Here is a 14,755-nt window from a genome sequence, read left to right as displayed (position 1 = left end):
GGGTGTGTTCTAGAAAGGCTTACGGCAGGATTCTGGAAAGAAGGATTTGACTGTTGGTTGTGCTTCCGATTCAGTAGGAACACCAAAGATTTCATTCTGGGTGTGTAGAACACTGGACCAGCTCTTTGCCCACACGATTATTCTGAAGGGTTCATGAGAGTATGCTCAGTCAGTCCCTATGTCTTTTGTGGACTTGGAAAATGCATTTCACCATGTCCACCGGGAAAGGGGACCTTTGGGGAGTGCTTTGGGGGAATAGTATCGGGTACTAAGCCAGCTGTTGTGGGCTATTCAGTCCCTGTAAAGCTGGAGCAAAAGCTTGGTTCACATTTCCAGTGGTAATTCAGGCACATTCCTGGTGGGTCTACAACCTTTGTCACTGATTCTGTTCATATTTTTTATGGACAGAATTTGTAGGCACAAGCACAGAGTGGAGGAGGCCCAGTTCGTTGGCCTCAGGATCGTGTCTCGGTTTTTTTTCAGATGTTGGCTTCATTCTTGCTGTGACCTTAGACAGGCACTGGGACAGTTTGCTGCTGAGTGCAAAGTTGCCAGGATGAGGATATGCACCACCAAGTCCAAGGTCATGGTACAGTGCCCACTCTAGGTTGGGGATGGGGTGCTGCCTCTAGCCAAGGAGTTTAAGTATTTTGTGATCTTCTTCACTCGTGAGGGACAAAGAGAACTGTAGTACTGGTCATGGTGAAGAAGGAGTTGAGCCGAAAGACAAAGCTCTTGATTTACTGGTCAATCTACATATCTTGTCCTTACCTATGATCACAAGCTTTGGGCTGTGACTGAAAGAACTAGATTGTGGATACAGGAAGCAGAAATGAGTTTACTTGCAGAGTGTCTGGACTCAGCCTTAAAGATAGGGTGAGAAGTGCGGACACTGGGGAGGAGCTCAAAACAGAACTTCTTCATCTTGAAAGGAGTTAGTTGAGGTGGTTCAGGCGTCTGATTAGGATGTCATGGGGAGATGTTTCAGGCATGTCCCACTCAGAGGAGACCTTGGGGCAGATCCAGGACATGTTGTAGAGATTATTTCTCTTCTGTTTATTCCCAGATGATGTGGAGGAGTTTGTAGGGAAAAAGGAGCATCTGGGTGTCATTGCTTGGACAGCTGCCTCCTGACTCAGACCCAGATAAGTGGCCGAAAATAAATGGAATGGAATGGACTGAAAAAAGATGGCAGATTGGCACCCAATAGGACTAAAGACGTCTTGAAGCACTCTCGCACCATAGTATACTAAAGACCGTTGTAGTCAGTCTGGATCAGTCACTTTTTCTCGGCTACAGCGATTGAAAGACAGCAATCAAAAGAAAAGAGTGAAATGTAACTTTTTCTTGGCTGTGCTCACTGATCTCACCAGCAGTAAAAGAGTGTTGTGACTTCACCCCTTGATCTTCTCAAATGGCCGCTTTTTAACACCCAGTCTGCTTTTTTATCACCTTGTGAGTAATGTCCAGCAAGAGTTGCTGGCCCTCACCCCCAGGCCACCAGGAGGAGCTCTCCCGACAGCATGGACGTGCCCCGAGTTCCAGCAGGGCCTCATGGACTTTGTAGTTTTTATACACAGCCCTGCTGGATACCTTGGGGACCACAAGGAGTCGCTGTAGCGAGGCTCGTGGACTCTTATGTGCCCTATAACCTGGAAGTGTGTCCTGGTCACGTGAACGGGAGGAATGATGTACTTCCAGGTTGAAGAAAAAGAGAAGTTTCACCTGACCTGGAAGTGATAGAAAGTCACATGGACTGAGGGACAAACACTTCCGGGTCAGGGACTATAAAGGACTATGGGAAATCCCAGACGGACGAGCTGAGTTGGGAGGCAGGGTGGCTAAGCCGTCTGGGAGTTTGGAGGATTGTGATTGATTATTGTTTATTTGATTATTAGAGTATTGGGGAGTGGAGGGTGCTTTGTGCACATTATTATTATAATAAATAATAACTGGACTTTTTATCTGGTGTCTGACGTGGTGCCTGAGGGTACAAAGGTGTGAGAAAGCCCTAATCTGTCACAACCTCCATTTCATGGGCCCCTCATCAACTAAATGACTTTTTTGCTTAACTCTTTTTCAGATGCGCACCAAAATAAACATCTAAAACAGAAACATTGCGTTTTATTTTTAGTATGAAGTGAATGGTTTGCATAAATATGTTGTTCTATTTTTAAATTTAGTTTATGGTGGACTGAAGTGACCAGCCAGCAGAGTTAAAGGAGGGCCTGAGAGGCACCGTGTGGGAGTGGTGACTTCATTGCTGCCCTTTTTAGCAGGCTCACATTGGGCTTTGTTATATTTACAAACTCTGGAAATTGCTGGCCATTAGTCCCTCATCAGTTCGGTGATAGTCCCAAAGCTTAGACACAGCAGCCCTGCCAGTACATTTCAATAATTGTTTTTTTTATCCGTTCCAGGAACACAGAGCTCTTGTGCAGTGGCATTTCAAATGGCTACTGATGCATTAACACACATAATTCTTGGGATTTTTGTTTATTATGAGTCTCCACTGTGAGTCAGTAATGATCACACTCATGATTTTTGGCAGATTTTCTGAGCAAGATTAAGGTTACGCTGTAGGAATAGAAAGTTTTGTTCAGTCTGAAAGAACTCACAGAATTACAGAGAATTAAAGGGCCCTGAGTCATAAAGGCATGCATGTTCAGTAAAAGCAGATGCAGGTTTAACTGAGTTGACCATTGTAAAAAAAAAAAGATCTCTAGGTATACAGAGCATCATTTCTGACAGTTGTGAGGTATAATCCTGCAATAGCTCACACTGCAGTTTGCTTCAGCTGAGATTTGTAAACTAAGATTGTCCACTTGTGTTTCTGTTCAATCAAAAAGGATGAGAAGAAGTGTTTTCAGTGTGACTCTCGACACCCCTATGATCCTGTGTACAATCACATCAGCCATCGAATTGAAAACGTCATCACCACGTTCAAGGAGCATCGTAAGAAGTCTTGGTGGCAGTCAGAGAATGGTAAAGTATAAATGGCTCATCCATTTTGTATTTTTGTGTAGCTACTTAATATAGAGTAGCAGTTGAAGCACATCGGGATCCTCTGGTAAGTCTGTTACATCGAAGCACACTTCCTGTGGCATGTTTGGAAGGTGAGAGTTGAGAATTTGGAGTTCATATGACTGACGTATTCTAAAAGACAGATGCAGAATGGATTTTAACTGTACACCCTGGGTGTGTTGGAGTGTAATACTGGGCAGTTTGTAGCAAGTTAATTTAACGTAAGATGAGGAGCCCGTCGCGCACCAGAATCTCCTGCTATTAGGAAGAAACTAATTATATCGGAACGGAACCAGACAGAACCTTTGCCCCAATTTCATCCCCTTTGATGAAAAAAATAAATAAAATAACCACCCGAACAATTAAGTTAATTAAACAGACCAGAATATATGTTATAAATACCCAAACAGAACTATAAACAACCTTTAAGAAATCCTAAACAAACCCGGACCAAGTAAACAGATACCAATTATTATGCCCACCCCCTTTATAATGCGCTTCCCAAAAAATGTCAAAACAGAAAAAGAAATGAGACAAGAATAACAACAAAAAAAAAAAGAAATATGACCACTTACAGACAGCACAAAAATATTCACATCACATACATATATATACAAATATAAATTAGACATACACTCCCTATGCATTCCTCAGTCCCTTTTAGAGCGAACTTTAATTTGGCTTTGGGTCCAACTGGGCTGGGAACTCCGCTGATAAATCCAGCATACTAGTCAAATATTCCAGTGACTCGTTTGCTTTCTACAGATATAAAAGAAGCGTTCTCACCGTCTTGGAGACAACTCTTATCTTGAATGCTGAAGTCCGCCTCACCCTGGTGTAATGGTGTTAACGTCCCTCCATGGAAGATGCAAGCGTCACAAATAAAAGGCAAAGCCGTGCACTCCAATGACCTTCCCTGGTCAGCCAGCACTCTTTCTTTTTCCGTGCGCCCAAGCCAATCTAGCTACGGAGCATTTCTTGCCTTACAGATCGCTTCTTTTCTAATTCTCTTTCCCAGCTCCTTCTTAAGCAGTTCTTTCTTTTCAAAATGCGCGCCTCCTTGTCCTTTTGAAGTCGGTTTTCCTTCTTACGACACACACCAGCGCGTTTATGCAAGGGTCCACAGGAGTGGTTTGGCCCCCTGCTCCCCTTAAAGAGATATCCTTAAAATACTCATTCCCTCTGACATATATTCCAAAGGGAGCAAGTGGCAGAAACAGATAAAGCACATAAAATATGTAGCAACCATTACAAGTTTTCCATTTTTGTCTGGATATTTTAATTAAGACGAAGTGGACAAAATGAAACGCTGGAGCACCACCCCGGTGTAACAAAAGACGTTGAAATGATTACATGAATAGAACTAAAGGCAGCGTGGCCACAGCCACACTCAGGTGCTGCCTTAAACTGCACACTCTGTGTCCTGATTAGGAGGTCTGATTCCTTCAGTCGCGGGTCCATAAGTAGATGACCACCTCCTGTCGTCGGACAGTTTATTTGCTGAGCAACCAAGAACAGATAGAATGTGATAGAACAAGGTGGGGAGTGACATTAGTTGGCTTTCTGGTGTTCATACATTGCAGAGGATAATGGAGCAACTATTAGCTACAGCGCCCGCTGAAGGAATGGAGTGACATTACTTACCTTGGCATTGGCTCTGAAGGTGTCCCCCATGCACTCATGTCTAACAACCTATAAAGCTGAAGTTTGGGATTTTATTAGGATATCTAACCACAATTTAAAAGAAATGGTTAATTCATTTGTAGTTGTCCCTGATTAGGTTAGGGTTGTGCTGTTGTGTTATTGTGCCAAAGGAAAAGTAATCCTTGTCAATTATAGAAATTGGAAAGTGAGTTTGTATAAATGAATGTACTTACTGATGGGTTGACATCTCATTTAGGCTTCCTTCTTGCTGTATTACCAATGCCAACTGGATAAGCCTCACAACCTCTTGCAACTCAGAATTGGACAGAGCAGATTTGAAGATGGGTGGATGGATGGATGGATGGATGGAGGGAAATTACTATTAATTAAAAAGGTCAAATGCAGCAGGTTTGGACAGGGGATTCCATTTGTGATGCTTATTCTCCCTGTACTGTTTGTGCTGTGGTAAGCCTAGAGGACACGTCCAGTTGTTACATTTCAGCCAGGGTTCTTCTGCTGGCTGGGGTTCAAATGCTGTTTTTTATGTGTTTCTTGCTAATTCTTAATTCCCTTTTTATGGTAATATTGCTTGTTATTTAATTTCTGTGTACCTATGCATTTTATTTTTTGTTTTGCGTGTTTTGTGGGTAGTTCCCAAAGAGGTGTGGCCACCAAGGGACTGCCCTAAGCCTCATACAGGCCTGAAGACAGCCCACAATCCTTTGTGGTTTATTCTGAATGCGCTCACGGTGGTGGTGAGTTTGTGTAGTGATTATTGTTATTGTGCTTTTTGTGATTAGCTGGATTTTTGGCCTCTGTTTTTTATTCTATTCTTTGAATTTGTGTTTTGGGACATTGTTTACCTTGGATTGCCATTTTCTTTGCTGGCAACCCCTTTTGTCTTTTGTGCTTTTTGGGCAATTTGATTATTACAAGGCATCTATGTAAAATAAATCGTTTTACAATATAAAGATTCTTTGTTGCCCCTTTTTGTGACTAGTTTGGGGTATTTTGAGCTATTTTTTTTACTTTGGAACTCTCAGGTTCATAACACCAGCTATATTTTCATGGATGATTATATGTTAATTTAAAATAACAATACCTTATTTCAGGTATTGTCGGTGGTTTCATCCCATTTACAGTGGATATGAGAGACACTTGACATTCACATTTCTGCTGTTTTTTCCACATCATAGCAGATGAATGTCGTAGACAAAAGGCTGTCATGAAAAGGCTTTTCTATTTTTTTTAAACCAGGTAGTCTCTTTTTATCACATGTCAAGTAAGAACGCAAGAATTCCAGTTAAAGTGCAGGTGTCATGGGTCAATGCTTTCGGGATATATTTCTAATAAAAATATAGGGAAAAAAAGTCAATGACTCCTTCCATATTATCCTTTCATAAAGACGTGTAGAGGCATGGAGTGCATGTGAGCTCATTGCATTGCTCAAGGTTGGGAGATGATCCACTTTTGTTAGATTTACAGCTACAAAAGAAAAGAAAAGAAAGCTAAGCAGGGAAACAGTTCGACATTAACTCTTTTCATGGGCCAAACTTCCAATTTTTACAGGTGTTCACGTACTTGAGAGGGAATTTCATAGTCTAGTAAATTGATACTGATTTTACTTCAAAGGAGCTAACCCTTATATTAAAGAGAAAACCACTGAGTCCCAAACCCATAGAGTCGCTGAACCAATACAGATGTTAATAATTACAGCGTTTGTTTGTTTTGGTTTGGTTTTTCTCTCTCTCTCTCTTTTACTTCTCAGTATAAAAGGAAACTCCCTTCAGACTTCCTTAAGCTGTCTCAGTGTGTTGTTATCTGGTTCAGTAGCTCTCACATCCTGGAACTGTTAATCCTGATGTCACCAGAATGTGAAGTAATGCTGTTTTTAAAAAGTTCATCCTTTTGTGTTTGTGCCCTATAATGAGGCCAATGGTAAGCTTCCCTCATGAAAGAACACAAACAAAAATAGATAGATAGATACATAAAGCATTATATAACAGATAGATAGATAGATAGATAGATAGATAGATAGATAGATAGATAGATAGATAGACAGATAGATAGATAGATAGATAGATAGATAATGAAAGGCATTAGATAGATAGAAGATAGATAGATAGATAGATAGATAGATAGATAGATAGATAGATAGATAGATTACACCACATTGATTGATATTTATTAACTATTCGTTGATGTTAATTAACTAAAATAATTCTATCCTTCCATCTTCCCAACCTGCTTATCCAGACGAGGATCACAGGGAAGCTGAAGCTTATCTCAGCACACTCCAAACAGGAACTACCCAGAAATTGAACCCAGCTGCACTAACACTGTGCCACTTTGCCACCAAATTATTTCTGCAGAGAGTTAAAAAGTTCAGGGCAGATTCATAGATTCACAGATTCATAGATCAGGACATATTTTGTTATATTTGTAAAAGGGATACCGATATTTTATATGACCTCTTGTCTAAATGCCATTCCGGAATGGATCACAAATTGTTCAAATACACTTTTCAGAACTGGTTGTGTTTCGTTTTGATGTATTCAAGAAATGCTGGAATTCTTTTAAAAATAATTCTTCATTTTCATGTTGTATAGTCCAGACTGAAAATGTCCACAGCACCGTCACTCTTGTTAAAAGTTGTGCTGTCAGAGATACAGAAGATTTAATGGAACTAACCAGACGATAATGGACATTTTCCAAACCAAAGCTGAAACCAGAAATCAGTCCTAAATCTTTCAACAAAACCAAGAAACTTCACGCTAAATAGTAGTTGTAATTCTAAACCCTAAACTTTTTAACTGGCGATCATAAATTGTAAACATACCCGTCAACATGTATAGATTTATCTGTAACCCTGGGTGACCTGCCAGTGCCCAAGGTGACCTTTATGCTGGTGGCTCAGTGACGTCACTGTACTGACAAAGAAAAAGACAGTGAGAATGTTTTTTATTGAAAAAGAATGAGGAGATGAGAGGTAGTTGAGATTTCAAGCCAAAGTCAGTAAAGGTCTAGCCAACCTGTGGATAAATTCAAAACATTAATCAAAAACCAAAGACCTTAATACTACAAAGCAAGTTCGTTAACCAGGAAAAGTTTTTGTATCAAGAATCACACAGCAACAATACAATACAATTTATTTCTGTATAGCCCAAAATCACACAAGAAGTGCCGCAATGAGCTTTAACAGGCCCTACCACTGGACAGCCCCCCAGCCTTGGCTGTCTAAGAAGACAAGTAAAAACCCTTCTAGGGAAAAAGTGGAAGAAACCTTGGGAAAGTCAGTTCAAAGAGAGACCTCTTTCCAGGTGGGTTGGGAATGCAGTGGGTGTCAAAAAGAAGGGGTTACATATAATACGATACACAGAACAGAACACAAGTAATCCTCAATCCCTTAAGCCTAAAACTGCAATGAATTTGTGCAACGATTTTATATCACATTTTTATGTCACATTTTTTGTCACTCTTTAAATTGGGCTTATTTTAAAATCTACATATATATGTTTGGCATCATTCTTTTCAGAATTTATCAAACGTTAAGGTGATGTTGTTAGATTTTCAAATTCTTATTCCGTTTTTAAATTATAAACTAAAAATATCAAGAACTCACGTCCTGTGAGAAGAGACTTTGCCAAGAGATTTAACCACACCCGGGCTGGAAATAAAAGACAAAGAGTAGAAGAGCTGCTGTACAGGCTTTTAAATGTTCGAAGCGCCGCGCGAGATACAGATCACATGGCACGGCAGCAGCAGCAGCAGCTGATCGAGCAAAGAGGAGGTAAAAGAAAAACTGCATTCGTTTCCCATTGTATCACAGTTTTAAAGGGGATTTCGGAGGAGCAACCGCGTCTCCTTGGGGTGTGTTGAGCCCCCTCCTCACAACGTGAGTGGCAGAGACGCGAAGTGGGTGGCGAGCGAAGCGAGTAGGGTGAAACCAACCAACCAACCATTTTCTTACCCGCTGAATCCGAATACAGGGTCACGGGGGTCTGCTGGAGCCAATCCCAGCCAACACAGGAACCAATCCTGGGCAGGGTGCCAACCCACCGCAGGACACACACAAACACACCCACACACCAAGCACACACTTGGGCCAATTTAGAATCACCAATGCACCTAACCTGCATGTCTTTGGATTGTGGGAGGAAACCAGAGCGCCCGGAGGAAACCCACGCAGACACGGGGAGAACATGCAATCTCCACGCAGGGAGGACCCGGGAAGCGAACCCGGATCTCCTAACTGCGAGGCAGCAGCGCTACCACTGCGCCACCGTGCCGCCCAGGGTGAAACCCCCTAGTACAATATAATAGTGCAATAGAAACAACACTATTTTATCAAATCTTGAATACCAGGAAGTGACCTGTATAACCTTGACCCCTAATGACACACGAGCCATGACCCTGGATACCACCCCTAGCAACGGCATAGCAACCGCTACAACAAATCTGCACAAAATCAAGGCACCCAAGGTAAAAAAAAAATGGTGTCAAACATAAAACTAACAATTATTCAGCATCTCCATAACCCTTTCTAGGAGAAAACAAAACTCTGAATTTTTCAAATATAATATCCCTAAGCAGATATATACTTTATTTTTAACACTTTAAGAGTTCTCATAAAATTTAATGAATCAAGCCATTAATCAAAGTGGCAACCAGCAATACAAACACAGTTGATGTCGAAAAAAGTCGTGAAATAATCATAACAACTTTAAACAAATACTTTTCAAATAGATTTTTGAATGACAAAAATATATTAAAACTCCCCAAACAAAACAAAAATGTCAAAAAAAGGACCCAGTTCTGAATGGATAGAAAATAATAAGTGTGTATTCACATGTAATGAAATGCTAAATGATATCATTCTTTATGTGTGTACTATGCTGTAAATATATCGTTTTGTAATATGGACAAATCAGACAATTTTAATATTTAATGTTAGAATGTGTACTTAAAATCTCTTATTTCTGGTACTCATGGTGACATTTGAATGTTAAAAGTGTTCAAGTGAGGTTTATTATTATTATACCATAACATTCTCAAGCCAGCTTAAGCCAGTTCTGGACTGGGGGCGGAACTTATCCTGGCAAGCACCCACCCTGTGTGAGCCAACAATCCATCACAGGGACTCAAGCACACACCTCCACGTTCACAGGGGCCATTCTGGAATCAGCAGTTCACTGCTTTGGGAATCTGGGAAGAGAACTTGAGTACCCAGAAGAAACCTACACAGACGTGGAGAGAATGTGCTCACTTCACACAGGGCTCAAACAAATAAAGGATGTTGGATCTGTGTGGCGGCAGTGCAACCCTCTCACTGCTAAAGAATATTTCTAATTATTTTAAATTGTGTCTTTTTAATCCATATAACTAGATGATATATCTTCATGGCTGAGGTGGTACATAAACTTTTAGCTGCCATTAATGGATAACTTATTAAGAATTTGTAATGACTCCACTGATTCTGTCTACAGGATTTATGGTGTTTGAAAAAGCATCCCACTGAGGTAAATTCAGTGGTTTCTCAAATGTTTCCTTTTCAAAGATTTTGATTGTTCTGACCAAAGTAAAGCCCGTGGTTAATGGGCTGTTTGTGTATTGGGAGCCTGTTGTATTTGTATGCTACAAAGAAAAAGCTGAGGAAACTGAAACTAAAAAAGCATTTTCTTAGGTAAACATCACATTAAAGAGCATTTCATTCTCTAAAGACTCCCCTATGTATCAGAAGGAAAGTAATTGCAGTATATGCTGTATATTGAATTCAGAAAGTATTCAGTTACCTTCTCTTTCTGCGCACTTTATTGTGCTGTAGATTTAATTTTATATTGATAAATTTGTCCATCAATCGACACTCAATAACCCATAATGATAACATGATTGGAAATGTTTTCAAATTTGCTACAAATGAAAAAAATGAAATCTCTCATTCATTTAAGTATTCAGTACTTTGTAGAAGCCCCTTTGGCAGCACTTCTAACATCAGGTCTTCTTGGCTAAGTCTTTATAAACTTTGAACACCCAGAGTTGGGCCGTTTATCCTACTCTTCCTGGCAGATCCTGTCAAGCTCCGTTAGGCTGGATGGGAAACATTGTAAACTGCCATCTTCAGGTCTCTTCACAGATGATTTATGGGGTTTAAGCTAGTACTTTGGCTGGGCAGTTGTCAAATTGGGTTCGAAGTTAATTTCTTTTTTAGGAGCAAGGATCAGTGTTCCTTTCCTTCCATGCTTTCAGCAAGTTTACATGATAAACCCGCTTGCTTGGCCAATGATTCAGCTATTTAAACAAATAGTTGACAAGCTGCTTTTCTTTCTTTAACTTCATGGAGGCCCAACAATTTAGAGTGAGAGTTGGGGTCGAGGACCAAGACGCAATCTCTGGGTCTGAACTCCTGATGGGCAATGCCGTGGTCATAACATCTGTACTGTTTGCACCTTTTCCATGTTTTCTTTTAGTATAAGTCAAATTTTGTCAAATCTATCATGTAATTGTGTGATGATGTATTTTAGAGTATTTGTGGAGCGAAGGACCTCTTCTTCCCATCCTTCCTTTAAAATATCCAATATGCCCAGTGTTGCCATCCATAAAGTAACTTAAAAGTGGAAAACCACATAGAGGTCTGAGGTACCTCCCAATAGGCAAAACGGATGAAAAGGAGTAACTGATCCCAGTTCCTTCCATCCCCACTGACCACTTTGAGTCGCATTTGTTTAGGGTTTGATTCAACTGTTCCATGACACCATCAGTTTCAGGAATGTACACTGCAGTCTTTAAGTGCTTGATCTTGAGTAATTTGGCAACTTCCCTGAATGTCTCAGAGGTGAAAGGTGTCCCCTAATCCATGAGGACTTCTATGGGGATGCCAACTAGCGCAAAGACCAGTACCAGTTCCTGTGAGATATCTCAATGCGATAGCCTTGGGATAATGAGTAGCTTAATCTACAAGGACTAAGATGTACTTATGTCCTCAGGCTGAGGGTTCCAGGGGTCCTACAATATTGACCCCCATTCATTTGAAGGGAATATCAATCAGGGAAAGGGAAATCACAGGAGCACAGTCCCTCCTAGGAATCTGATGCAACTGGCACTCTGGGCCTTAGAATTAAAACAAAACTGAGTGACATTATATACAGTAGATAGATAGATAGATAGATAGATAGATAGATAGATAGATAGATAGATAGATAGATAGATAGATACTTTATTAATCCCAAGGGGAAATTCACATAATATAATATAATATACTGTACATACTGTACATACATACATACATACAGTAGTTTAATAGACCAGAAGTATCATCATTGGAGGCCTGCTTGTAAATCATACTTATTGCACAGGGAGGTAAAAGAGAAGCATTAGATGACAGTGCCAACTTCAGGCTCAGAGGGTAATTTCTATCAAATGAGCCATAAGGTTGTATCTCAATTGCATGTGTAAATATATACTGTATATGTGCACTGTATATATTGTAAATGAGAGGCAAACACAAACATAAAGGTTTGGGGAAATTGTCCCAGCATACTTGAAAAGCTGGTAGGGTTAATGCAATGGTCTTTACAGACAGGAGTCCAAAACAGATCTGACAGACACTGAGATATGGTGAATATATATAACTGAAAAACAGGAAGAGGAGCGATCTTGTGACCGGAACCAGAAATGACTTCATCGGGTGGTGATGTCTGGTGATGTGGAAATTGCATTATTAGGAGGTGGGATCTTCTGTTGGTCTGCAAATGGAGAAAAGAGAGAAGCATCAGAGGACAGCGCCAACCCCTGGTTTGGCGGAGAAACACATACATCTATCTATCTAGTATATACTGTATACAGTGGGATGCAAAAGTTTGGGCAACCTTGTTAATAGTCATTATTTTCCTGTATAAATCATTGGTGGTTACGATAAAAAATGTCAGTTAAATATATTATATAGGAGACACACACAATGATATTTGAGAAGTGAAATGAAGTTTATTGGATTTACAGAAAGTGTGCAATAATTGTTCAAACAAAATCAGGCAGGTGCATAAATTTGGGCACCACAAAAAAGAAATTAAATCAATATTTAGTAGATCCGCCTTTTGCAGAAATTACAGCCTTTAAACGCTTCCTGTAGGTTCCAATGAGAGTCTGGATTGTGGTTGAAGGTATTTTGGACCATTCCTCTTTACAAAACATCTCTAGTTCATTCAGGTTTGATGGCTTCCGAGCATGGACAGCTCTCTTTAACTCACACCACAGATTTTCAATTATATTCAGGTCTGGGGACTGAGATGGCCATTCCAGAACGTTGTACTTGTTCCTCTGCATGAATGCCTTAGTGGATTTTGAGCAGTGTTTCGGGTCGTTGTCTTGTTGAAAGACCCAGCCCCGGCGCAGCTTCAGCTTTGTCACTGATTCCTGGACATTGGTCTCCAGAATCTGCTGATACTGAGTGGAATCCATGCGTCTCTCAACTTTGACAAGATTCCCAGTCCCTGCACTGGCCACACAGGCCCACAGCATGATGGAACCACCACCATATTTTACTGTAGGTAGCAGGTGTTTTCTTGGAATGCTGTGTTCTTTTTCCTCCATGCATAACGCCCTTGTTATGCCCAAATAACTCAATTTTAGTTTCATCAGTCCACAGCACCTTATTCCAAAATGAAGCTGGCTTGTCCAAATGTGCTTGAGCAGACCTCAAGCGGCTCTGTTTGTGCTTCCTCTGCATCACTCTCGCATACAGCATCTCCTTGTGTAAAGTGCCAATGGTTGAACGATGCACAGTGACTCCATCTGCTGCAAGATGATGTTGTAGGTCTTTGGTGCTGGTCTGTGGGTTGACTCTGACTGTTCTCACCATTCGTCGCTTCTGTCTATCCGAAATCTTTCTTGGTCTGCCACTTCGAGCCTTAACTTGAACTGAGCCTGTGGTCTTCCATTTCCTCAATATGTTCCTAACTGTGGAAACAGACAGCTTAAATCTCTGGGACAGCTTTCTGTATCCTTCCCTAAACCATGATGGTGAACAATCTTTGTCTTCAGGTCATTTGAGAGTTGTTTTGTGACCCCCATGTTGCTACTCTTCAGAGAAAATTAAAGGAGGAGGGAAACTTACAATTGACCCCCTTAAATACTCTTTCTCATTCTAGGATTCACCTGTGTATGTAGGTCAGGGGTCACTGAGCTTACCAAGCCAATTTGAGTTCCAATAATTAGTTCTAAAAGTTTTGGAATCAATAAAATGACAACGGTGCCCAAATTTATGCACCTGCCTGATTTTGTTTGAACAATTATTGCACACTTTCTGTAAATCCAATAAACTTCATTTCACTTCTCAAATATCACTGTGTGTGTCTCCTATATGATATATTTAACTGACATTTTTTATCGTAACAACCAACGATTTATACAGGAAAATAATGACTATTAACAAGGTTGCCCAAACTTTTGCATCCCACTGTATACAGGGCTTTTCAAAAATGTATTTCTAACAAACTGTATAAGACAGAAACACATTCCACACATCACTGGATAGAGGAAAGTACCAGTGAATGCCTCCAAGTGCTGTTTCTTGTTTATAGTATAGTAGCATTTCCACTTGGAGGTCCAGTGTTACCTGAATGACACCATTCCAGGACAATGGATTTGAAGAAATCGACAAGATGTTGCTCATCATCTATAGCCTCTCAGGTCTCCAGACCTTACCCTCTGCGATGTTTATCAATGGGGGTACATTAAAGAGAGAGTGTTTGTTCCACCTGTGCCCGCTAATCTTCAAGATTTGCGATATCGAATTGAGGAAGCTGTGAATTCAGTAACTAGGAACCATTTGACTCATGTGTGGCAAGAAATGGTCTACTGTTTTGAGGTTGGTTTGTGCTACACGTGGTGCTCATGTTGAGTGCATGCAACATCAAGGACCATAAGACCCAACTTTGAACTTTCTTCTATCCAGCGATGTGCGGAAGGTGTTTCTGTCTTATACAGTTTGTTTCAAATACATTTTTGAAATCTGCTGTTTCATTTTGAATAACCCTGTATATATATATATATATATATATATATATATATATATATATATATATATATATAT

The 14,755-nt window shown here is 40.4% G+C and overlaps 1 protein-coding gene across 2 annotated transcripts in view; it reads left to right on the top strand.

The window, feature by feature from the left end:
• The window catches only part of lamb2 (laminin, beta 2 (laminin S)), a 202,954-nt gene that overhangs the window by 76,810 nt on the left and 111,389 nt on the right, over nt 1-14,755 (top strand). For both annotated transcript variants that reach the window (XM_039771054.1, XM_039771055.1), the window contains exon 4: nt 2,850-2,985. In XM_039771054.1, coding sequence (XP_039626988.1) covers nt 2,850-2,985 — 136 coding nt within the window. The remainder of the gene's footprint in view (nt 1-2,849; nt 2,986-14,755) is intronic.

Source organism: Polypterus senegalus, chromosome 12 (genome assembly GCF_016835505.1).
Source record: "Polypterus senegalus isolate Bchr_013 chromosome 12, ASM1683550v1, whole genome shotgun sequence".
Classification (NCBI taxonomy): domain Eukaryota; kingdom Metazoa; phylum Chordata; class Cladistia; order Polypteriformes; family Polypteridae; genus Polypterus; species Polypterus senegalus.
The sequence above is the reverse complement of the archived record's forward strand: the minus strand, read 5'-3'. Positions and strand labels throughout refer to the sequence as shown.